At 46.9% G+C, this 26810-nt stretch overlaps 1 protein-coding gene across 20 annotated transcripts in view; it reads right to left on the bottom strand.

Moving 5' to 3' along the window:
- The window catches only part of CD44 (CD44 molecule (Indian blood group)), an 84617-nt gene that overhangs the window by 41521 nt on the left and 16286 nt on the right, over window positions 1–26810 (bottom strand). For all 20 annotated transcript variants that reach the window (XM_059139652.1, XM_059139607.1, XM_059139616.1 and 17 more), the window contains exons 2-3: window positions 8652–8817; window positions 4633–4766 (exon numbers count right to left, since the gene is read on the bottom strand). In XM_059139652.1, coding sequence (XP_058995635.1) covers window positions 4633–4766; window positions 8652–8817 — 300 coding nt within the window. The remainder of the gene's footprint in view (window positions 1–4632; window positions 4767–8651; window positions 8818–26810) is intronic.

Here is a 26810-nt window from a genome sequence, read left to right as displayed (position 1 = left end):
TGAATGGATGGATGGATGGATGGATGGATGGAGGCAGGTCGGCAGACGGCTATCACAAGGAAGGCTGTTACCACAAGCATTTTAGGTGTTCTGCCATAAATCGCGAGGTCCTCATAACATTGGACAGAAACATCAGTTCAACAAAACAGGGCTTTGTTGCTTCCCAGGTCCCAGAAGCATCTTTCCTACAGGTAAAGGGCATGTCCCTTGACCTGCCTATTTCTTTGACTCATTGTGAAAACAACCGGCAGCTTTATTTATTCACCTGGAGAAAACCAGGTCTTAAGAAAAGCCATTCTTGCAAAGGCTAAGTAAAAGACATCCCAGAAGAGAGTCTCAGAGAAAGTCACCTCCTCAGTAAGTCCTCTCCTCACCAACCAATCTCAACCAGCCCCTTACCAATCCCCCACACATATCACCATCACATCTTTGCTTACACTTCTCCTTCTGACTTACTGCTACCTCACACTATCTTGTTCATTTTACATGATGGCTGTTCATGGCATCTCTCAACCCCTAACCCCTGCTACCCAACCCCCTTACCTCCAAAGAGCTATAGAAGTTGAGTAGCGATGAATAGTGACCTTATTCATCTTGGCCAGAACATTTATGTGTGATGGGGTCAGAAAAACACTCGACAAATACTTGTCGAATGAATGAAAGAGGAAGTTCCGATATGATTCCCACAGGCCCATGCTTCCAGGAAACATACCTATGATGTTAACCACCTCCCCAAAATGGTCTACAGTGATGAATAAGTCAAGAAATGTTTAGATGAACCATGGATGGAAATGCCATAAGAAATTCTGTTTTAAAAAGTTTAAGATATATCAGTTCATTTATTCATTTTAAGCATTACTCATGAGACAGATTTTTTAAAAAGGAGCAAAAAAGATGAACATGTTCCTGTTTCTACTTTTAAGGAATTCACAAGGTCATGGATGACAATAACAATTAATATTTCTTTAGATTTTTACAGTTTTCAAAAAGTGTTCCCAATAATTTCCTCATTTGAAAAGCAGGGCAGATAGCCTGCGTCCCTGGGAGATCGTGAAGAGTATCTATACTGTCTGCTTGGTAACACCACCAGAAACCCGCCTGATCCATGAAAAGCTTCCGATACTTTATGTTGCACAGGCCCCAAAACAGGCCTTGGATTATGACTTCTTCGTAGCAGGGGTGGAACCACTTTCCCTGAATTCAGGCAACAGTAGTGCCCTGGGAAGAAATTTCTAAGGGTTAGGTTGTAATAGAATGGGATACAATGTAAAAACACTAAGACAGTTTTGGAAATCATTAGAGCCTTTGTTCAAATGGACCTTATTCATGCTCCAGTTCCCCTTAACTTTTAAAAAGAACACCAAACCTGGCAAGAACAATATGATGAATGGTGACCCAATTGTGCAATTAATATATTCAGGCTCCCATGTCAGACAGCAGGGCCTCACTGACAATCTTTTATTTTAATGATTTAATGTTTAATGAACACAGCACTGCTGGGAGCATAGGGCCTGGTGAGCTTTTCCTGAGCCTAAGGAATTGTTAGAAAGCCTCTGAGGTGGGCTTCCTAGTGGGCTGCACCTCTAAATTGTAACTCCATTGCCCCAAAATAGCCGGGAGCAATGTTAATTACTCAGTCTAGCCAGTGACTCTGTGCCAGATAGAAAGACATCTTCCTCAATGCCTGTGTATTCTAGGTATCCAATAAATATTTGTCGAGTAAATGAGCAAATGAGTAGACAAATGAATGTAACATCTTCTCCTAAATTCCACCTTCAAAAAAGAATGAGGCATTTTACTGGAGGCAAACTCCAAAAATGAACTAATTCAAGCCAGTTCTCTGGGCTCTTAACACAGAAGTCACCAGGCTCGTGCTGGGCCTGAGACATGAGGCAATCAAAATAAAAATCATGGGGCCTTTCCAGGGTCTGCCTTATTTTCATCTAGAAGCCACCTGTTACTGCTGAAACTGTAAGCATATGGAACCTATCTGCTAAGATTGTGCTGGCTTTGGTCCCTGTAGACCAAAAGGATTTGGAGGGGGTCACATCATTGGGTCTTGACCACCTGCCTGCAACTCTCAGTTGGATCTTTCCGATGGGATGCTCTGCCTGGAACAGAAGGTTATCCAGATCCATAGTTTGCTTAGCACCTCTCTCATCACCAAGACATTCAGAATTTATTTATCCTTAGATAAACACTCTTCTCCAGCTTCTTTATTCTTTTGTTTCATCATTTCAATGAGATTACCTCCCAAGACAAGAAATATGGCCACTGGTTCTTTCTCACCCTACTTCCCCAGCAGAGCCCTGACTGCATATAATTGATCCAAAAGTACTCTTTTTAAGACTTAAAGAAAAACTTATAAAAGCAGTTTATCTCCATTAAGTAAACTTGAATAAAAGAAAAGGTAAAAATCTTCTCCTTAAACTACTTTAAGCCATTTGGGTATGAACACACCCCCCCAGAAATTCTCCAGCTTTTCAGCTGCTTTAACACCTCCCCGCAAAGAAGAGGAAAGTTAATCAGGAGGATTCACTTCCTTCTCTGAGGCTAGACCCGACCCTGCAGGGACAACTAAGAGGTAGGGAGACAAGTCTCAGTAGTAACTTGTCCACATGGTTGCCATTCCCGGTAAAACGGTGGGAGCTTCTAGTTTTTGGAGTTAAAGTTCTTTCCAGGAAGTGATACTAACTTTTAAAAGAGGGGAGACAATGTGGATTCACAACAACATAATTTATTGTATCCATGCCCTCAGCAAGATTCAGTGGGGGAAGAAAGGGGTAGTACCCAGACACTCTCAAGTGTGCGTCCCACACTAGCCCAGTCTCATGAGACCAGCCCCTTCCTCTAAAACACAAAGACTTCCCAAATACCCCCTCTGACCTCTGGCACTAAGATAAGCTATTGAAACCACATGCTGCTCTATGTCTACTTCTCCTTTATTTGCATGTGGTCTTCCTCAATATCGTGTCCTTAGAACAGACATTCTGGGTATATGGGTATGGGAACTGGATGGGGGCCATGTACCATTTTGCCTCATGGGGACTCTCCTCTTTTTGGCTAAATTCCATTTGCATTCCTTGCTCATATACCAGGGACTAAGAAATAATCTATAGTTTTCTTCTCTTTGTTGTGAGCTTCCCCCCAGAGGTTTAGGGACTTGCCTATATTTGACATAATGTATTGGCTTCAAAACACACCATTTCAACTATCAACCCTGAAACTTTCTCTTTCTCCTCATCTCTAGATTTCTCTTCCGACTTCCTACTTCCACCCCTACTTCTCATGCCACAGTGGGTGGCCGGCATAGCCGAAAGCTACTGACGTAATCTCGCAATTACTTTGATGCCTCCACTTGCACTGAAAACCCCGTGCAGATTTCATACTCTCCCACATGTGATATCTGTGTTTTTCTCATGCAAACAATGCCTTAAGTCATCACTGAATAACATCTGTGTTGGTCTCATACAACATTCTTTAACCACCTTTCAGCTAATTTAATACCCTCCTTCCCATCTCTAAGGAAAACAGATATGCCAAGAAGACGTGTCCAATTTACCTCGTGGTTCCATCTTCCCTTCACACAATCTCAGACCTTCCTGAGGAACAGAAGCCCCAGTTTGAGAAGGAAGTAGTGAAACAACATTTGATTGTTGGCATTCAAAAGCTTGACATTTGTGTGTCTGACCCTTCTCAAGAGACCCTGAAGATACACAACGTGGAGAATTCTTGAATTCTGCTGGAGCCTGAATTAGACTAATAAACATGAGTTTCTAGGGCAGTGGTTGGAAACAAGTCCTCTGACAGGCAGAGGGGCCTGGCCTGCAGCCAAGCACACACATCTTAACTTGGTTTTCTTGTTCTCTGGTTGTCAAGGCTCTCAATTGTTGGGAAAGGAAACTCAAGAAGGTCAAAGGCCTACTGTATATCCTCCCAGCTTTCTCTCCAGGCCCAACATAGAATAAATACTTCTAAGCCAAGCCACTTGGCTTGTACCCCAATACCATCATTAGGTTCATGTCACTTCCTGATTCAAAACCCTGCAGTGACTTCCCATCCCACTGAGAATAAAATCCACACTCTCTACCATGGCCTACAAGGCCCTATGAGACCCGGGTCCTGCTCACGTCTCTGACGTCGTCATTCCTCGGCATTCCCCCTTCTGATCACTGGGCTTTATCCACCCTGGCCTCCTCGGTGTCCTCAGAATAAGTCGCAGTGCTCCTCCATGCCTGGCTTGGCACTGCTGTCCTCTCTGCCCATGGCTGTTCTCCCTGACACCGGTTGGGGCTCTCTCTCAAATGGACCTCCTCACAGGCAGCCTCGCCGGCCACCTTCTCAGAGAAAAGCTTCCCTGGCGCTCAGAAGCTTCTTCTTTGGCTTTCTTTTTTATAGCACTCATCACTTTCTGACTTCATATAAGGTATTGACTCTTTCTCTCTTTCCTGTTGGCCTCCCTGCCTTGCAAGTAAGCACTCCGGAGAGAGGAAGCCTGTCTCTGCTGCAGCTGTGGAGATATTCAGTGAGCATCTGTTATGTGAATGGAAGCTGCATGACTCCCTACTTAAGCCAAGACTGATGCATGTCCAAGGCCACCCCAGATGCAAAGACCATCCCCTTGGAACCAACCTGAAGCATTGAAGCAGTACGTGTCATACTGGGAGGTGTTGGATGTGAGGATGTACACCCCTGTGTTGTTGGCCGCACAGATGGAGTTAGGGTGGATACGGGGGATCACCACATGCCCTTCTATGAACCCGTACCTGCAAAATGAAAGCGAGAGGTTATCCCCCTGTGAGGCTGTGATGGGGACTGTGTGACATGCCATCAGATGACATCTCACACAGCACTCGGGGTCATTAGGTTCACCTCTGGGGATCATACAGGTTTGAACAACTCGTTACATGAAATCCAGAAATAAGAGCTGAGAGAGAGAAGGAAAGGGATCAACACTGAGGGTGGCAAGGTGATTTTATTTAGAGCTCTGTAAAGAGCTTTAAAAGAAAAAAAAAATTCATGGAAGAAAAAACTGGCTTTTTAAAAATAAAAAAGTTTTATTTAAATAATCTCTATACCCAACGTGAGGCTCAAACTTACAACCCCGAGATCAAGAGTCGCACACTCTACTGACCGAGGCAGCCAGGTGCTCCAGGAGAAGAAAACTGGTTTCAAATAAATTATGTGGGCAGCAGTGTCAAGTCAGTTTGAACATGTGGAGGGAAGCCTGAGTCACTGAGGTGAGATCCACTCTGGCTCTCTATCACCTTCACATTTTCCAGAAAATACATCAGACGACCAGTTCCCATAAGCTAGGGCTAGGTGGCTCTTCCTTTCAGTCCACACAGGTCTGACCTGCCTATTTCCCATCCTCTACTCTTCCTTTTTTGTGTCACCTTTCCCTGTGATTCCCTCTCTCCTGACTCCATTACTATAAACATGAAGCCTTGTTTATATGCTAGAAACACAGTATATTTTCTTCATGAGCATCGCAGGCATAATTTCATTACCAGTGGAAGTAAATTGACTTTCATTAAAATGGGAGTAATAGTGATTAAGTAAGTAGATAGCGGTGCCTCATTTAGCTCAGGAATTTTCCAGAGGCAGCTCAGTCGGCGAAGTGTGTAAGCCCCCTCTGCCCTCACCAAGATGTTTCTGGGAGCATGATGGAGCCTGAGGCCCTGTGGGATACAACAGAGAGTGTCCAACCTCTTCAGTCCGCATCTCGGAAGCTAAGTACTCACTCACTGCACCATGTCTCCTGAATATAAAATGCCTCCAAAAATAAGATATGTGCGGTGAAGGGGTTGGTGGCAGGGGTACGGTAGAGAGGAGCAAGCTAAAGTTTGTTTAGAGGACCAGCAAGTTTCTGAAAATGCAATGCTGGCTAAAATGCATGGCGGAGAGCCTTTTTAATCTTTGCTACCAGAGGTAACAGTTCACAGTTCATCATCCTGCAAGACCCACGGAAATGGCTGTGAGTTTGAAATTTCTAAGCACAGGGAACTCATCAGGTCCGTGTCGCAACTGTAGCTCCCATGACTAATTCCTCCTCTGAAAGGACAGACTGGTTTCTCCAAAGACTCCTTAATTTGGTGGGGAGAGAGAGAGAGCAATTAAATGTTAATAAGTTTCCATCTATCTGGGAAATGCTACTAATCAGGGTGGGGCAGACAGAAGAGAGTGGCTGCTAGGTTTCCCTGGGCCTACAAGCCTCAGCCACCTGTCTTCTGGCAGAGATCTGATTCACAGCCGCCTGAGTGAAATTATGGAAATGCGTTTTGCAACACTTAATGCCCGCTATGGGTGGAACGATAGATTTCTTTGGCACCGTTTTTCTTTTTCTTTCTTTCTTTCTTTCTTTCTTTCTTCTTTTTTTTTTTTAATGGCAACACTCTTTGGTGAGCCTACTCCCTACCCTGCCTGCATCACACTGGGAGATCTGTGTCACACTGACATTCTAGAATCTACATTCCCTTTTTAAGTTATGCCCAAGTTGTTGCCACCACGAGCCAACTGCCGCTTGTCGATGTCCCACCACACATGAGTTGGGATATTAAAATTTATATATGTGTATATACTGCCCCAGCAAGTTGCTGTTCACAGGGAGGAAGGAAACGCTGAGCAAATCCACGCATCATGCTTCTGTCTCCTCCTCGCCCTCAGACCCTCGGGAGGGTCATGAAATTCTTGCCCTGGGCTCAGATGAAGCGGGATTAGCCTCTGGACCCCTCCTGGTGCAAGCAACATGGCCCTGGGGGAGCTCTGGCATGTCTGCAAGCTTCAGTTGCTTCATCCATGAAGTGCAGAAATCAGATCAATGCCAGGTGCATCCAAGGATAGAGGGGACGTGGGCAAGTGGACAGCAGGGCGTGTCCCACCTCTAAGTGCACGGAGCTTAGCCCGTGGGAGTCTGAGGAACTCCCCTTGCTTTCAGCAGATGGGAACATTTCTGTGTTTCCTAAGTATGTCTTGTCTGTATTTCACAACCCAAATTCAGTCTAGTAAGTCTACTTTCTTAGACTATTGGCCGAGTCAGGGCCATATTTAAGCAATTACCCTTGGGAAGGGGATGCATGGATCTGCTCCCTGGCCCGCGCTGGGAGCAGCGGACAGAGCTTCTCCCTCTGCTGCTCTCGGGTTCTCCCAGACCTAGCTCTAAACGCACGCGGATGTGCGTGCACGTCGGCCCTTTTTTTCAGAGCAGTACCGCTGAGTAGAATGTTCTACAGGAATGGAAATGTTCTGTCTAGAATCTACGCCCTCCAATCTGGCAGCCACTCATCACCTGGGGCTTGCGGAGCAACCAAATGTCAACAGTGTTACCGAAGAACCAAAGCTGAATTTTCTTTGTCATTTAGTGCAAATTGCCACATGGGGCTAGTGGCTACCTTCTCAGTGCCTTGTGGGAGTAAAGATTTTTCTTTCCGTTTTCAGGCAGAGAGACCCCGCTGCCACTCCTGACGTGTGTGCATCCTCTGCAAGCAAGGGCCAGGGTAGGCATGTTGACATTACATTTCATGGTCTGAATAAAGCCTTCCCTGACTTGACTTTGAAAGAGCAGCCTGTGGGGCGCCTGGGTGGCTCAGTGGGTTAAGCCTCTGCCTTCGGCTCAGGTCATGATCTCAGGGTCCTGGGATCAAGCCCTACATTGGGCTCTCTGCTCAGCAGGGAGCCTGCTTCCTCCTCCCTCTCTCTGCCTCTCTGCCTACTTATAATCTCTGTCTGTCAAATAAATAAATAAAATCTTTAAAAAAAAAAAAAAAAGAAAGAAAGAGCAGCCTGTGTTTGCATGTGTGTGTGTATGTTTAAGAGGAAGGGGAACCACTTTATCTAATGACATTACATTGCAAAAACAGGGGGGAGCTGCCAGCAGGCTGGAAACTTCAGAGCAGTTGCTCGGATTACCCAGAGCTCTTCTAGTGAAAACAAACCAACCAAACCACTTTGCCGTGGCTGTCACCACTACTAGGTCTTAGTGTCTCCCGCTCACCACAGGGTCAGAGGAAATTTAAACACACAGGGCCGCTGCCTGCTGTGAGTGCCCTGAGCAGCATGGCATGAACTGGGGTCCAGGGAGCTCTGTGATGTCCCATGCAAGGTCTCTCAGGAGGTCTCCTGGGTCCCTCTGACCACTTCCCTCTCGCTTAGAATAACACATCTTAATAATTTTCATGTCCTTTTATTTCTGGTCAAGCCAGAGAAACACAGAAGAGAAACAAACACACGCGAGACAGAGAGACAGAGAGAGGGAGTTGTTCGAAAACGCTGCTTTGAGCCAAGTCTGCTCAGCCAAGACTCCGCCAGGCACATATTTATTTTAAACACTGTTATTTGGTTTATGTTTTCTTGTGGTTCCGACAATGATATTGCATGCTGCTTCAAAGCTGGGAGAGCGCTGTGGAAGCACTTTAGGCAAGAGGATTCCAGCTGCTGACCCTTAAGGGCCTCCTCTGGGCAACCCCACTATGATTCACAAACGTGTCTTTAGCTGGCTTTAAATTCCTGTTGTCCTACAGGTTCCAGGTTGACTTGGCCAAATTGATAGGTGGGGCCCACCCTTCAGGCAACCATCCATCAGTTGTCAGGGAGGAGCCTCTGAGGCCTAGGCCCCGCCCCCAATGCCCCACCCCCGGCTTTTCTCCTCCTACCTGCAGGTCTCAAACCCGACTTTCAGGGCTTTCTCCATCTGGTCCATGGTGGGCAGGCTGCTGTTGAAAGCCTTGCAGAGGTCAGGAGCCTCCGTCCTGGAGATGCTGTAACGACCATTCTTCTCCACGTGGAACACACCTGCATATCGGCAGGTTATATTCAAATCTGTGGGATGAAACAGAAATGGTACATGCTTTTGCATAACTTATTTGGGAAGGATTAAGAAGTCTGTCTGATGGTAAATTCATTAAAAACAAAAACAGCCCCTGGGGCTAATAATACAGTGTATGTTAATTTTTTAAAAGGTATAAATAAATAAATCTTTAAAAAAAGAAAAGAAAAGAACAAAACAGAACATCTCCATTGGCCAGAGCCTTCAACATTCACTCCAGCATTCCAAAGCACTACACACTAAGCTCAACTCTGAGCTAAGACACAGTAAAGGAGCATCACTCTGGCATTGTCTCCATTGGGTGCTCTACAAACAATTTTTAAGATTTTGTTTATTTCTTTAACAGAGAGAGAGAGAGAAAAATAGAGAGTGACCGCACAAGCAGGGGGATTGGCAGACAGAGGGAGAGGGAGAAGGAGACTTCTACAGAGCAGAGAGCCCCCATGTGGGGCTTGATCCTAGGACGCTGGGATCATGACCTGAGTTGAAGGCAGACATTTAACTGACTGAGCCACCCTGGCATCCCTATAAACAAGTTTTTTAAAAGCATATGACTTTTTTCTGATTCCTAAAGTAATACAACTTGTAGAAAACTGACAAAATTCAGGGAAATAATGAAGGAAAACAAGGTTATTACTACTGCCAATACTTGAAACATTTTGTTTTATCTTCTTTCAGTTTTCTGAATGTGTGTGTGTGTGTGTGTGTGTGTGTGTGTATACTTCTGTACTTATATAGTTAAAACAGTATTAAATGTACAGTTTTAGATTTGGGCATCCTTTTTTCTACTTTATCTTATACCATGAGCATTTTCCCACAATCATGTGCTATCCCTCCCTTACTTGTAACCTCTAATGCTTCTGGTTGCACCCAGAATAAATGTCCTCTTCATGGCTGACAAGACCTACAGGAGCTGGCTCCTATCTCCCTCTTGAACCCTCAGCAGCTCACTCTGCTCCAGGCATAAACTTGCCTTCAGTTCCTTCGGACATTCTGAGCACTTTGCCACCTTAGAACACATTATCTACCATGCCCTCTGTCTAGAGTGTTCTGTTCTCAGATCATCACGTTTTGTGTTTTAGCTCCACATCACTCCCTCTTAGAGGTCTTCCCTGAACATTGTTACCCAACCCATGCATCTCCCTCACTCACCCTGCTTTGGTGTCCCCACAACAACTTGTTTATTTATTTGTGCATTCAGTTATTATCCATCTGCCCTTCCTGTCATAGAAGCCCCAAGAAAAGCAAGGACCCTTTACCTGTTTATTTGGTTTCTCTAATTCTTAAAATAGTGTGATGGACAGTAGATGTTCAATAAATATTTACTGAATGAATAAATGGCTCCTTAAAATTTCCTACAAAACACACCTTCCACATATTGACAGATAGAGCCAAGATCAGTGGTTGGCTCCCAAGAGTTAATGGCATTTAAAACGAAGCCTAATGGCTATCAACTGCCTAAAGCATGATTTAATCCAAGGGCTCTTGTGAATTTTGCAGACATGAATCTAAAATCTCAATAAGGAGCTGAAGAATTATCTGCTTCTACCTGATTCTGTGACACCATCTCACAAGGCTTCTAAACCATTACTAGAAAACTCCTTCTTTTTCTGGGGCTGGGTTATCATCCCTAGTTGGCACTCCAGAGAACTCCAACATGGAAAGGTGATGTCATTGAAACTGTCCTGGAGGAGTGTGATTTCTCCTGACCACGTCCTTGAGCCTCAAGTGCAGTCCTTGGCTGACAAAGAAGCTCACTGACGTTTCTGCTGGGCCTACCATACGGTGGACCACGGGCCAGGCCGGGCACCATGTTGGTAGTTAGAAGCCAGCTCTGGATTCAGACAGAACTGGCTTTAACTGACTCTATCCCTCAATGGGGCAGGTCCAAATAAAGTCAGAAGATCTTGCTTATGAATCAGTGAGAAAACTGAAGCTCAGAAAAATGAGTTGCCCCAGGAAGTGAGCACTTCTATCTAGAACCTGTAGTTGATTTCCTGAATCTCAGCTGCTTTGTTCCTCAGTTCTGAGCTGATAGCCAGGGGAGGGGAGGCCTGTTACTGCAATGTCCTTGGGTCCCCAGCACCTCTGGGGTTCTGTGGAACCCCATCTTCCACGAATGCCAAGCAGTGAATGTATGAATGTGTGTATGTGTTATTTATAGGCAAAGAAACGGAAGCTCAGAAAAATTAATTTCCCCAAGTCAGCCAATGGCAGAGCTGGAATCCCATCTCCGGTCTGCATAGCACTGAAACTCAAACCACTCCAAACCACTTTGCTGTGGACCGGGATCCTTCCAGGTCATTAGAGCAAGCATCGGCTCTAAAGGGGAGAAGCGCTCCAAAACAAGGGCCATAGAAGGACAAACACTCGGCTGGTGCTGCTGAACTGAATCGACAACAACCGCTTTCTCCTTTCCGCGCAGGAAGCAGGTTCTAACCACCAGGAAGCGGTGTCTGATGATTTACAAAATAAGATGATGAGAGAACTGTGAAACTTCTGTATGATCTTCCTCGCCTCAGAAAATACTAAATGAAGAAGAAGAAAGGGAGCTTCGATAAGACAGAAGCCTCCATCAGTTGCTTCTCTTTTTGTGTCATTAGCACGTAGGTGCATTTTAAAAGCAGCAGTCCTGAGGGGCCTGGAGAGCGCATGTTTTTGCCTGATTCATTCCTTTTGGGGGTGTCCTCCAGCAGCTCACACAATGCCTGGCTGATGAGGGAGGAGGACAGCCAGGAGGGAACTGCTCAAGGCTCTTTTGAAATACTGTTTGTTCTCACTGACATTTTCAGTTTTGGCCTTTGTCAGCCAGTCTTCACGAGGTGGGAAAACTGTCAGGCCGGGTGACGGCCCTTCCGGCGGCTTTCCTCCGCCAGCATACAAAAGGAAAACACAGCCTCGCAGGCAGCTTCTCGGAGGCGAGGCTGCTCAGGGGAGGCCGCGGGAGCGGGGTGATCGGCCTGTCACTGTGTGGCCAGGTGGCCGCTGTCACTCCCGGGTTAAAAATAAAGTCTGAGGCCCAGACGGTGGTTTGGAGCCGAACGGCAGTTTCTGTCGTATTAAAATTCATTCTCGTTTACCAGCTGGCACCCAGAACATGCAAATGCAGAAGGAACCGAGACGTTTGAATAAAATGCCTTGAGTTCCATAGGCAGCCGCCTGCGTGACTGCAGAGACCCGACGCGCATGTGCCGTGTGAGCACGCCAGCCCGCGTGAGCGGCGGGAGTGCGTGCGTGCGTGGCTGCGCGTGCGTGGCTGCGCGTGCCTGCGGTCAGCCGGGACAGCAAGGACCAGGGGACCTCAACCTGCGGCCGCCCTCCGTGGGGCGGCTTACTCAGGGCCTGCGACATGGCAGGTAGCTGGCAGGGGCTGCCCAGGGAATGCGCAGTTCTGGGCAGAGGGGAAGCCCCAGTTCAAGTTAAGCTTCATTCAGCGAACGAGGCCAGATGGAAGTTCGCCACCAGGGCATATGCAAAGATGGCGCCCGAAACTTGCTGCCAGTCAGCTCTCCTCACGAGCCTTCTGAGTTCCTCCCTCTGCCTCCCTCTTGCCTTTGAGAGGGACCAAGCCTTCAAGGCTGTGTAGCCTTTCATAATTTATGAAGACTTTCCAACACGCTTCCTTCACACTGACGCAAACCCGAATTATGACTCCAAAGGCTACTAATGATACCAGCAGCAATAATAATAGCAAATACAGACCAGGCAGACACCCCTCTACACACTTCACAAGTACTCACTCGTTTTATCCTTAAAACAACCCTATGAGGTAGGTGATATTATTATCCCCACTTTACAGATACAGAAACCGAGGTACAGAGAAGGGAAGAAACATGCCCAGGTTCACAGAACTAGTGATGATGAAGCCAGGATTCAAATCCAGTCAGTCTGCCGCCATGCATGCAACACACTTACCCACTGGGCTAATACGGCCAACTCCAACTGAAGTAACTTTTAATGACTTCCCAGCCTCCCCGGTGCATAGTCTTTCCAGAATATTTCCAAGGTTCAGGGAAAGTTAGAACAAGATCGAGGTGTGAGTAGCTGTGGACCACAGATGACTGGACAGACACCAGCATCTCCGGCCAGGGCCACGCCACGAACCCCTTCCAGAGAAGCAGGGCTTAACACGTGTGTGTCTTTCTCCTGAGAAACAGAGGCTTCTGTGATTCAGGATCTGTGGTGACTCAAGAGGGCTAATACAGCATGGCCAACTGCATGTCTCACACAAGCATTTCCAGCTGAAAGTAAGTCAAGAATGTTTTCCGTTGAGCCCTCTGGTCTCCCATAAATCTCCTGCGTCATGTAACAAAGAAACGGTCCCAAGTCCCTCCGTCTGAGAGACCCAACAGGCAACATTAACTGTTCAAAGCCACTTTCGCATTCAGGGAGGAGTCTCTCCGCAGGGAGAAGGGCCACCCAAGCCATTGGAGTGCTTACGACTATAGGAGGGACAGAGGGGTCATGGGGTCCAGTGTTCAGGGTTTCTCAACAAGAGGTTTGCCAGGGACCTGTCAGGAAGTCTAGAAAAAGGTGCTCTCCAAGAGTCTAACCTAATCCCTGGCACCAGACTTTGGCATACTGAGGACCTCCCACATCTGGGTTCGAATCTTGACACAGCCCCTTGCTCTAGGCTACACAGCTAGGTAGTTCCTTCCCCTCTCTGACACTCAATTTTCTCAATGGATGATGATACCAACTGATCCCGGTTTTTTAAAAAATTATTTTTATCTGACACAGAGAAAGAGAGTAATCACAAGTAGGCAGAGAGACGGGGGGAAGCAGACTCCCCACTGAGCAGAGCGCCCAAGGCGGGGCTCCATCCCAGGACCCTGAGATCATGACCTGAACTGAAGGCAAGGCTTAACCACTGAGCCATCCAGGCACCCCCCCGGATTCCGGTTTGATAGGTGATTGGCAATTAATTAAAGTCAATGGTTGCATACCTATTAGGCAGCTTATATACTCCAGCTAATTTAATTCCCACAAAAAGTGCTATGAAGGAGGCACTTCGGCCAAACCCTTTTAGAGACAAGGGAACAGAGGCACAAATAGATTCAATAACTTGACTCCAGTCATCCAGGTGGGAGAGGCAGGGATCTAACTTCAGTGCTGGGCTGCCAATTAACTATGCAGGGTTCTGGGGTAAACTCATTCTTACTTGGATAAATCCTAGCTGACCCATATAATACCATTAATCTTACCTATATTTTCCACTAAGCCACAGATCAAGGAAAATAGGTCTCTCTAGTAAAATCGGCCCAGCACATTTCAAAACCTTGCCAAGCAAGATTGCAAGACCGAAGAATGGTTTACCCAAGTCACTCCCCCCAAGTGGGAGAAAATCACACCATCTGCTGAGAATAGAGCACTGTGTAATTTTTCCCTAACATGCCATTATCTATATGCCTGCAAACCTTCCTGAGAGGTGAGTGGAGCAGGGGTGGTCTCACAGTTGACTAGCAATGGTGCTAGGTGACAAGAGGTTTTCCACCTTGAATCCACCAGTTGGTCTTAAGGGGGTGTCCATAAGCCTGCGATGTTGTGTGCAAGCCTATGTGTGTATGTACATCTTGGTGTGCACTTGTGTACCTGTAGAGGGGTTTGGGTGGGACAGACTCCCTAGGTTTCACTGGTTTCTCAAAAAGGTCTGTGAAATGAACAGGTAAAGAATTACAAGGAATTAGGATCACCCCAGGTTTCTTCAGTAATGAGAGATTCCAGGATTCTGGAATTTCAGAACTTCCTCGTAGCCTTGTGACAGCCCAGGCTGTATGTCTCCCTCCACACTGTGTCCCCAGTACTCAGCACAGTACTGCCTAGAGTAGGCACAGGTTGAACAAACAAATGACTAAATGAGTGAATGAATAAATGAATATGGAGATACTCTAGCCTGCTCCCCAAAACTCAGGACAGGCAGACTTGGGAGGTGCAAAGAACACATCTCAGGCCCAGTCCCCAAGTGACATCTAGAAAATCACCAGCTGGGCCTTGTTGTCAGACGTTTAAAACGTCTTTCCCCTGAAGCACCTGCTTCTGAGAATCTCTCCCGTTTTCCCTGGAAGGGTCTCAGAGAGCCACTTTCAGTGTTGGAAGTGGCTTTATCGGTCTGAATTCTGGCTGTCATCTCTGCAATGGGCATCCTGTCATAGGACCATTCCTGCAGTCAGGTCTGGGAGAGGATGACAGTCATGCTTCATGGCAGGTGGAGGCCAGCAGAAGATGACACACAGTCATCCTATGCCCAGAGCCTCCTGGTCCTCTGAAACAGACTTCGCCAGATAGTCCTAAATGAATTCGTTGCTTCTCCATCATGAGTCCCCCAGATGTGCCTCATCCCTATTTGACATCTCCCCAAGAGGGATAAGGCAGAATAGGATTTTTTTTTTTCCTACTAATTTGGTCTCAGAGTCGGCTATGTGTCTGGGGGAAGTGGATTTTTCCTGAAGTTGGCAATAGGGCCAGCTCCTGGGACCTGGTGCCTGGAATAGTTCCCACGGCCACAAAGACAAGTGTCATGACTCCCCCATTGCCAACACAGAGCCGTGTGAGCTTTTCAGCTTCTGCACCTCAGAATTCATTTCATTCTTGCCACCATTCCACGTGGTCGGCACCTTCATTTTCCCCTTTTAGGCAGGAGGTAAGTGATTCACAGAGAAGACAGGAGGAACCGGAGCTTGTAAGCAGGGGCTATGTTTCAGACTGGGCAGTCCAGCCAGTCACACTGAGGTGAGAACAGCACCCTCTGTGTGAAGAAGATGCTAGAACTATAGGAAGTCACTTATCCTCCATGAGGTTTCTCAAGTGCAGAGAGGTGAGCTCTATAAGAGAGCTCTGGAAAGAGGAATTGGAGCTTCCTGAATATTACTGTAAGATCAGAGGTCCCTTGATTCTGGGCCATGAGACTCAAGAGGTCAGGGCCTTTGCTCAAAAACAGGTTCTTCAAGAACCTGTTTGCTCAAGAACAGGTAAGGCTTCAGTGGAGGCCCTCCCCAAGGAATGTCCACCCTCTCCATCAGGAGGAGATTCGGAGGTCTCCCTGTTCACTGGCTTGCCCCAACTGTGGGCTGCCTACCTCTTACTGATTCTACCTGTGCTGGGCTTGTGATCCCCTTGGGGGCTGAGAATTCAACCTGAGCTACAGCCTCAGGCTTCCCCTGCCCTTTACAGCCTCTGGCCCATCAGGCAGGGCAAATGAAGAGAGGATCTTGGGACTTAGGGTTGGCCCAGGGCTGGGACACCAGACCACAGGCTGTCCCTGTGACATTTTGAGATGTTTTCTGCCCAGCCCAGAAATCTCAACAGATCAAGCTAAAATGTCAAGCCAATCAAGCCAGGGATGGCCCTTCAGGCTAACTGTGTCTAACACCATGAGCTCCTGGGAGGAGGTGGCAGGCAAGCTTCTCGGGTAGTGGCAGCCGGAAGCGCTGGTGGATTCCCCCACATTTTTCATTTTCATAGTGTTTATCTTGAAGTAGCCAGGATTCTGTTTCTGTCTTCTGATTTGCTGAGCTCATGTCTAAAAAAAGATTACACAACTCACAAACCTAACCGAACTGATTCTGATTAGAAGCAGGGAGGAAAAAGGCCAGTTTTTTCCCCCCAAGCATAATGGTTATTTGGATCATCTATGTTTAAAGCCAGGTGGGGCAATGGCAGTTTCTAAGAGAAAATCCAGAATAACTGAGCATCGTTCCCCAGCCCGTTGTGAGAAAAGCAGGGCCTTCGAGGTCCATAACTGCTAGAATCCTGACTCCTTGTTCAGTGCTCTCACTCTTGAACTGCTCTTATAAAAGGCCTGAGCAAGCTGTTCCCAATAAAGCCACAATCTACTGTCTTAACAGGACACGAAGAAACCATTCTATTCTTTGTTTCCGTCATTGTCTTTAAAGACCCCCAGTTTCTATCCAGGAGCCTTCCTAGCTCTTAGGGCCCCTGCTGCCACCCAGGCCCGCCAGGCCAGAAGGCTGGCAGCCTTCCTGCTGCCCCCACGTCACTCGCCCCCATCCCCTGACGCCCATGTGATGAGAGCCTGGTGAAAGGATCTATTGTTCAGGATCCACTTCTGAATGAGGCCAAAATCACACTCAGTGGCCGAATCGCCTTTGGCTGCCCAGTGCAGACCATGAGTCTTGGGTGACTCAGTCTCTCCCGGAATTGCCCCCGGAGGTGGGTGAGGGTTTAATGAGCAGAGAAAATAGTCATACACTATCATACCCAGAGAATTTCCTCCAGAAATGTGTCCTGGGTTGCTTTCAACTGAGCTATTCATCTCTTGGCACTTAGAAAGGAAATGTACCCCAACTTCTTGGCGCTTGGTTATACCCCCTGACCTTTCAGCCTCTTGTCCATGGACCATAGAGCCTGTCATGGCCGCCAACACCAAACCAGCAGGGGCCCATTACCTCTGCCCTCTCAGATGAGAGTCCAAAGGGATTTCTCAGTCACTATCCTGGCCTTTCCATGGAGGCCTCCACAGGTCTGACCCCGCGGAGCTCTGGAGTTGTTTTGCAGTCTGAAGAAAGACCCCACCCCTGCCTCCTTGTAGAGTGATGGAAAAAAGGGAAGGGGACAGGGTGGAGAAAGCCTGGATCCTGGATCCAAAAGAATCTTTCCGGCAAAGGAGAGTGTGTGTCCCAACACTGTCATTTCAGTACACAATTCTGAAGGTCAAGCAGTCTTCAGTGAGTGAGTGAGTGAGTCTCCAGGAAGAGAGAGGGAGAGAAACCACAGTGTGTACACCTGCATGTTGCCATGGCGATCAGGAAACACTCAGGTCTGGCCTTGAAACCTTTGTTTTCTTCTTTTTTTGATCATATCAGTTTTAGCAGATTGACTAACACAAAGCCAGGATGTGGTAAAATGAAACGAGAAAGCCTCTCTGGGACCCACACGGGGTTTTTCCTGATGCAAGGAGGGGAAAAAAGGGGTCCCACTCTGGTAACTACATTTGCTTGTCGTGGTGTAGTTATGATTCTGGCTATATCACCTCGTTCTGGTTCAGCTTTTGCTCGGTCTGCTGCCCGTACTTTGAGGAACTGGTTGACTGTACTTAGTTCAAGGGAGGCCCTTCATGAATGCCGAGGCAGACCAAGGCTGTCACACACAGGTGGGAGCTGCATTCAGGGGGTTCGAGGATCGCTGATGCGCTTCTGAGCCCCAGGGCCCCCACCTGGGAGGAGGAACTGGTTTTAGCTTAAATCCTGTTAGTTATAAGCTGCATGACCTTGAGTAACTCAAGCTTCCAGGTTCACACCTCACCTTCCTCCCTCCCAGGACCAAATAAGGACTTAGGGAACACTTGGCGCCTGTGGGATAAAAGGTGGGGGGGGGGGGCTGGTACGCACTCCAGGGACAGTACTGAAATCTCAGATATCTTCTCAAAAATCCAATATTAGTTTCGGGCGCATTTGGGCTCCAAGCCCTGGGGAACAGACAGATAGAAGTGTATAAGCCAGCCTTAGTGATCTTGCCATGTGGGTGGCTTCATTCTCCAATTCCACTTCCCAAAGCAGTTCTGTGAGGCCCAGCAGGTAAATGCCACGGATCCATTTTCCAGATGAAGAAACTAAGGAACAAGAGATTCAGAGACTCCAAGTCTTACAGAGCCTGAGTAACACCCAGACCTTGACTCAGATTGTCAACTTCTTCCGGTTTCCCCCCATTCTTGGCAGGGCTCACCTTTCCATCTCAGATTGTCAACAAGCAAAGGGAAAAGGTGAGTGCTAGAGAGAAACAATCGTTTTCAGACTGTCCCTTACCATGAAGTCTTAGGCAGAGCCACAGTATTTAGGACAGGTGAAAGCAGACCTACCTATTCCAGGGGCAGCGGGAGTGAAGGCGGAGGGGCAGATCCCAGATCCTTGATCCACCAGCTGGTTTATTCTTGCCCAGCCCCCCTGCCACCCTACCAGTGGCCCTGACACCCTCCACAACGCTCTGGGAGGCTCACTCTGGAATTCTCTGGAAACCACTCATAGCAATGTTAACCAATCGGTAAGGCCAGCAATGTGCCAGCAGCTCCAAAGCATTTGGAGCCCTAAGAGGGTTAGTCACTCCTCGTGATAGCTATGGAAACACAGAGTCGGAGCGCTAAGTAATTAGCACAGGCTCACAGCTCAAAGGCTGCAGCCCAAGTGAAACGCAATTGTGTCAAAATGCTTTACAAGTGATATAGGCTTAGTATGACTATTTTTGTATTTTTTCCCCCTCAGTCTCAAGAATAAAATTACTTTGCTTTTTAAAGTTCGGCAGAGATTGTCCCAAGCCACCCTCATCTCCTCCCCCCGTAGCGAGGAGACAGCACAGTCTGATTTTCCAATGCTATTTTACAAGGATGGGATTGGTCTACAGTGTACTCCACAAGATTTCTAGAGTCAGACATGAGGGTGAACTGTTGTCCTTCAAGAGAGCGCCATTCAGATAGAGGGGAACAGGATGGCCACCAGTCCCTCGGGAACCCAACCTCACCACACAGCCTGGTGCCTCTCCAACTTGGATTTGACTTCCTCTGGCCTACCTCTTTGAGCATCTTCACAACTGTTGAAGGACAGGTTCTGGAGTTTACAGAGCTGCTAGTCTGAGTCACACCTTAGTCCAGGAGACATAAGAGACTTTACACCTATGACCTCCCCAGACCATCTTCAAGAAGTCAAATTATCATCCCCATTTTGCAGATGAAATAAGTGAGATTCAGAGCACAACCGACCCACCTGAGTGGCAGGGGCAGTAGTCAAGCCCGGGGATGACACCTGGTCTTTGACATGAGTCAGTATTCTTGAACCACACTGGGGGCCTGAAACGCAAGTGTGCTGTAGGGTGAGGTTGGGAAATGTTTGTATGGGCAGCAGATTCAGCAGCCTGGCCCCTCGTCTCTTTGCCACTGCACTGCTTGACTCGAGGAGCTTCCAGGCCAGTTTCCAGTTAAAACCCCTCGCCAGAGAGTTTGCAGGCCACTGGGCTCATATTTGTTAGTACCAGGAAGATAGAGCAGGTGGATGGAGGCTCCTACTACTGGCTCCTCCAAAGGGGGTAACTCACGGACCAAATGAGCTGGGGAGGATTTCACAGAAAAATTGGCCCTGCCCTGGGACTTAGGGAGCCCATGTCCTAAACAGAGCTGACCACCCCAGGACCAAGATAAGCTTGATGAGCGGCCTGGCTTTCCACCTGGCTGTGAGGGTAGGTCATTACCGCCACTCTTCCCGTGACAGTTCACACACCCCTTCGACTGCTAGGCTTTAACCTAACCATTTTATTAACTCTTTCTCTCTCTCCTCTCATTCCCACTGGCTCTGTCTCCCTCTCAGGTGCTAAAGTGAGAAGCTGTGAGCATTGTTGGGATGCACGCACAAGACGCAGGCTCTCCTTCCCAGTCCAAGAACCCCACTCCTGTTAATTCTTCACATGCTTTTAAGAGTAACACAAATGTCACAGAGCAGAAGCCCTATGGAGGGAGAGGCTGGATGGTAGGATATTTTTAAAAATCTGCGCCAAACAGATTTCCAGGATCGGTATAGTTGCAATTGCCCCGTGAGCTAATAGCTTGTAATTCACACCTCTTCCTGGGCTTTCCATCTGTGAAATCTCATCTGTAACCACAGATGCCAGTCTTGAATGCCAGGCTCCAGAGAACTTACTGCTGACAAGCTTTTAAATCTGACTCAAGCCACGGGGTTTGGACCAAAATCTTACCACTTCATGTTCAACTCTGGTGGGCCAAAGACAACTTCCTGCTTTTAAGGAACAGGGCCCACGCACAGAACCAGGAGCCTTGAAAGTAGAGGAAGTAACAAATGACTCTTCTGTGAAGTTACTAAAAGAAATAGGACTTGATTTTCCTCAAAATAAATGACCGTCGGATATGGCAAGAGACCATACCTGGTGAAAGCGAAAGCTCGAGAAGTGCTCTAGAAACATCAGGGGGAGGATAGCTGAGCCTCTTCCTATGAGATCTTGGCCTTCCAAATCACCATTAGTATCCCCAGGGCATGGTGCAAGGTATGAATTCAAAACACCTTCTAGAAGGTACAAGTGTTACGTACCCGATATGAACCCTGGGAGCTAGGGAAACATACAAGGTCCATGCCATCATAAGACCTTAGCTTTTAATGTGGGAAGGCAGACAGTATATGGGTAAATGATTAATAATAAGGCAATTTGGGGTACTAATAGTGCCTCTTAGAAAATAAAAGGGGGTTCTAAAATAGTGATGTGGGGCCACTTTGTCAGGCAGTCTGTGTGGTCTGACATTTCTATAAACTTATGGATGTATTTTACTCATTTTTATGGGGCTTTGGGTGTGATCAGATATCCAGCCAAAGGAAATTACTCCCCCACAACACACACACACAGATAAAATTAGATACAGAATTCATCTTTGTCTTCCAGGGTCCACACGAGACATCCCTAGGATTTGGGCTTTCAAAGGAAGACAAGAGAAGCTTGGAAGTTCCAGTCTCCGGCAACTGAATGATTTAGTTTCTGAGATGAGAGTTCCACTGTGGTCCTAAGCTGGGGACAGAGCTGGAAGAAGGGGATGCATGAGCCCAGAATCCTGGGATCATGAACTGAACCAAAAGCAGCCGCTCAACTGACTGAGCCACCCAAGCACCCCACAGTTTCTTAATCTTTAAACCTCAGTTTCTTTGCTAGTGAAGTGAAGGTAATGCCTACCTCAGGGTGATTTAAGAATTAAATAAGGGAAAGCACCAAACACTTAGCAACGGAATTGACACCTAGCAAGTGCCTGGTACTTGTCAATATTATCCAATCATAAGGTAGTTCCAATATAAGGTCCCTCTTACTCTGGCTTCATTCTTGATTAGGTGGTCAACCACCCATTGCATCCTTGGTGACAACCACTCAGGACCTCCAGTTAACCAGGAACCAGGAGCCTAATTCTCCAGCGACATGTCTCTTGCTCTATATAATCGTGTGCTATCTGACAGAGAGTCTGTCTATAAATCTTCATCTTAGGAAGGAGCCTGCCTTGAAGTGGGTTCCACTGGGATGACCCCCAATTCATCTCTGTATCCCCAGTGTCTGATATACAGTGTGGTGTCTGACAAATGTCCCTTTGGTTTCAGTGGGAGAAGCATGAGGCTGAGAATCCAGTGACCTGGGGTCTGGAGCCAGGCTTCTTCCTGATACACTGTCAGTCCTGGGAGAAATTACTTTATTTCCCTGGGCCTTAGTTTCTTTATCAGACAAGTAAGAGTTTGGATCTGGTGACCTCTAGCTCCCCAGCTGACCCAGTCCCGTCTCTAGGAGAAGTCTATGCTTCTTTCTAACTCACTCCCCTGCTCCCCTGACCTTTCTCCTCCCCGACCCCCAGAACCTGAGTGGCTCCTTCTTGCCTGCAGGACCATGTCTCTGCATCCTGGAATCCAGGCAGCAGTGATGTGACCGAGCTGCTGACAGTAATGTGTCAGGCAAGGTACATTGGCCGGCAGAAAGAGACAATAGACAACACAAGAGAGTGTCACCAGCATCCTGCTCTCCAATTACACCAAATAAATGCCTTTGAGCAATCAGAGATTAGAGCCTTCCCGATCGAAGCTGGAGGGAAAGAATGGTTTCAATTAAGAGAAACAGCAGAATTACTGATTTCCTTAGAGACACTCCTCCCAAATTACTACAAACAGCCCCAGTGCTCCCTACTGTGAATTTCAGTGTCAAGGGCCAATTCAAACCATTCTTCAGTCGTGAGACAATCCTCAAGCAAGGCACTCTCAGCAGCCCCACCTCTGCAAGAGGGAGACGAGGCACTCCCCGATCTTTGGTGGTCTTGGAGGTCCCACTACCCCGCCAAGAGGGAAGGGAGGGAAGTTCCCACCACCTCCTTTCCTGAAGATAGCTCCCAGTAGGTCTAAATTGTTTCAAGGCCCTTCCTAAGGAGCCAGAAAAACCCAGACTCTCAGGAAAAGCAGATGCTTTGAATTTTCAAGACCTCCACTTACGGGGATGGAAGAACAGGATTAACTCCCCATAAAGCGGAGTGGAAGCTCGTGGTGTAAGGTTGAAAGGGAGAGGAGAGCTCTGGACTGAATTCCAGCCCCACCACATAAGAGCTGAGCCATCTTAGGCAAGTTCCTTTACTTTGATGAGCCTCAGTTTCTCAGCCTATAAAATGGCTCTGATGAAAATCAGTCGATCATTTATTCAGTGGCTATTTGCTATGTATATACCTCAAAAAGGAGTCTGTGGGAGTTATATAATAAATATGCATGAAGCAGCAGCCTTGGGTTTGGTTCCTAACAGGTGCTTAGTAAATGTCAATCTTTTTACTTTTCCCACAGGGATATAAATCTTGGACGACTGGCCACAGCTTTCCCCAGTACCGTGGACATTCCTAGGCTGTAAACTATGATGTCCTAACACCAAGAAAAACCATTTGTGCTTTTATAATCTTCTGTTTCAGCCTGAACAACAGTCCATGGCCATACTCTCATGAAATTAAAAGCAAAATGAGAATCCAACAAAAATGCAAATACTCCTATTAAAAGGTGCAAGAGCCTTAGTCACTCCTCAGGTGTGGTTGGGAGTGGCCAAATCTTCTTTTCTTTAGAGGATAGCAGAATTAAGCAGTTAAAGGTAATTAAAGGCCTTTTTGGAGATGAGAGAAGCAAGCCCCCACCATTCTTACCCCCCCCCCGGGACTGATGGCCAGACACTCTATGCACCTAGAATTTTCCCTCCATGCATTTGAATTTTCCCCCCAACCACAACCAGGAAATTCCAAGCTTGGGCTTCTAGGGAGGAAGCGGGCTCTGGGAAACTCCAAAATTTCCAGAACGAGAAGGAAGCTCCTGCATTAAACCGCCCCAAAGGGCCCTTCTCTACTGTGAGGCTGGAGAACAGCCCTGCAAGATGCTTGGACCTGAGAAGGAGGAAAATACTCCCTCCTCCTCCGGTTCCACCACCAGCTCCCAGGACCTAAGGCAGGAAGAGGCCGATCCTGCTGAGACATGCAGCCTGGGAGACTGGCTGTCATTTCGAGAGGCAAGACCAGACCTGCGGTGCATTTCCCCATTCACTTTCACCAGCTACCGTACTAGCCAAGGTTCCCGGAACATCCCATGGGGCTGGATCGACTCAGTCATGGCTGTTGCAGTCAGTTCACATGGGGGCCAGCTCTCTGGGGTGCCCTCCTCACCAAAGTCAATGTGAGTCCCCTGGCCGATGTTTTGCCCAGAAATGGAATGAAAACCTTCCAAAGGCAGCTGGATGTATTTCCCAAAGGTAGCAGCAGGAACGAAGTGAGGGCTGCATGGTGGAGGGGTTCCAGGTCTAATCCTAACAATGATCACAAGGATTACTGATGAGCGCTCCCTCCATGCCAGTGGTTCTGTCAAGGGCTTTGTGCAAATGATTGTCTTAGTCCTGACACCACTGGTCAAGTAGGTATTGTTATTCCGTTGTAAAGATGAGAAGACTGAGGCTTAGACACATTATGTAAATTGCTTAAGGCCACATAATTAATGAGCAGTAGGACTCCAACGGAGGTCTACCTCTAGCATCCATACTGCTTTCTGAGCCGCAGGACACCAGACTCAGCTTCTCCCTGGGCATCCCTGACAGCTGGCCCTTGCCCTGGGCCCTGAACCTTGGGAACTGGAGCAAACATCCTCAAAGGCAGCCTTTAGAAGCAGGTCAGAAACCTGGCTTTAAGACACAATGTTTCCTGCTGGCCTGTCTGAAGTGAGGTCTGTTTCTGAATGTCTTCCAGAAGGTATGGGAAGCTCATTTGGAGAAGAAACCAAATTAATTTTCCAGTTTTTAACAATGCAAACAATGCAGAATATAAACGTGGTTGTTGACTTTTGCCTCCCAAACAATATAAAGAACAGGAAGCTCAAACAGATAATAGAGTACATTTCCTGATTCCCGAGAAACAATACTTTAGGAAGGCTGGGCTTTATCTGGTACCACTTGTTTGAGAGAGCCTCCCCAGATATGTCCCAGAGGGAGTGCAGAGAGAAGAATCTAGAGGACCCAAGGCTTGCTTCCCCCAAGCCTTGCTTCATTTTTCCTGTCTAAATGGAAAATGTTTCTCCTTCGTCTTTCATATCTACCTTGAGTGGCCAGACAACCCACACACTCGGCTTCCCTTTGGTGCCCTTGCAGGAAATCATGGTCAAGACTGGATGATGCCAGCCAAGGAGGGAGGGTGGTAATTGGGGTGGTGTGTACCATGAATGAGTATGTAGGAGAGAATGAGAAATGTGACCTACTTGATGACCCTCCTTTGCTTTTAAGCACTTGTCTCTTATTCTAATAGAAAGTTATTTCAATAGATGATAGATAGATGATAGAGATGTAAATAGATAAGTGACAGATACATAAATTGATGCACAGATAGGTAGGTAAGTAGACAGATAGATACACAGATAGATAGGTATATGGATGATAGACAGATACAGAGTGTTGTTGTTTAAGTTGAATTTAGAGATTACAGCTGAATCCATGATGGTAAACCATAATCCCACAAAACCACCCAACAGGGAAGTGGATACAGGCCTTCAGAAAAGAGAATTGCAGCCCCAACTTCATTCATTCAACAAAGTATCATTCAGCGCCCATGTGCTAGGCACAGGAACCAGGGCACTGAGCAAGGTAGGCAAGGTCACTGTTCCAGTGGAGGTTATGGCCCAGAGAAGAAGACAGACATTAAACAAGTCAACAACATGATACAATAAATGTTGTAACACAAGTATAAGGTGCTGAGTGATTAGTCCAAAGGGAAGCTCCTCTTCTCCAAGTTCTTTGCTGTCCCCAAGGGATGTCTCTCTAAGGAAATGCCATTTCAGCTGAGAACTAAAGGTGGATTGGAACGAGCCAGCCAGTCTCATGGTCAGCAAACCTCAGGGTCAGGAAATTCACCCTCAGAATAAGCCATAAATCATTTGGTTTAATAGAATCCATTTCCTCTAGCTCCTTCATCATTAGATAACAAAAACAAGTGGTCCCCTTCCTGTGTAAGAAAGGACCATATCCTTGAGGTCCACATTAGACATCCCTTGAGCTCCTCTTTCCTGGATGCAGTCATCATAAATTCTTTAATGATATTTACATGGAAAAAAAAGAATGGAAAACAAACAAACAAATTCCCAAAGTTTCCCTCCCATACATACCACTATATTCATGAGCCAGCTGCATGGAGGCAAAGTACTGTCCCAGAAAGCCCTCCTGTTCATCATTGGGCTTATTAAAATGTTAAGATGTTAGACCTTGAACTTCAGACTCAAAGAAGCTATATTAGGAATGAAATAGCCATTTCATTCCTGCTTATGAAAGAGCATTATTAATGTAAAATGCAAGAGTCGATTTCAGACTCCTTGAAAGGAACTCAGGTCCATCGGAAGCCAACACCATGTGGTGCATGGACATCAGCTCCAGGAGTAGGAAATTAGGGTTCAAATCCCAAACCTGCATTAATTAGTTATCTGACCTTCAGAAAGTCATTAAACTTATCTCCTCTACAGGAGGATAATAATACTAACCATGAAGTTAGTGTGAGGGCCAGGTTATATAATGGAGCTGAAAACACGTCACACACATTAAAACACTCGAGGAGTGTAGTTATAGAAAAGGAAAGCTAACCATCTCCCTTGGGGGTGATCATCTCATAATTTACAGGAAGAGATACTCATTCAAGGTCATAGTCATTCTTTTAAAAGGGATTACTACAGACTAGTTGTCCTCATGCATGGTGTGGCTCCAGCAGTCCTGGGATATCTTGTAGTCACGAGTTTCTAATAGTAAAGTGCTCAAGGACGCACACAATTGATTACCTCTTGTAAATTATAACAGTGTTAAGGTTACTCCCCGATATGATTTTGGGGGGAGAGAGAAAAGGATAAGGTTACAGCTATTATGATTGAGTGTAAGCTGCAGTCCATCTAAGTCTCTAAATGCAGTGTGTCCCCCACATGAACTCTAACCATTAGGTGTGTCTTCCCAAGAAAAGGCTGAGGGTGTGGCT

Source organism: Mustela lutreola, chromosome 1, assembly GCF_030435805.1.
Source record: "Mustela lutreola isolate mMusLut2 chromosome 1, mMusLut2.pri, whole genome shotgun sequence".
Taxonomy (NCBI): domain Eukaryota; kingdom Metazoa; phylum Chordata; class Mammalia; order Carnivora; family Mustelidae; genus Mustela; species Mustela lutreola.
The sequence above is the reverse complement of the archived record's forward strand: the minus strand, read 5'-3'. Positions and strand labels throughout refer to the sequence as shown.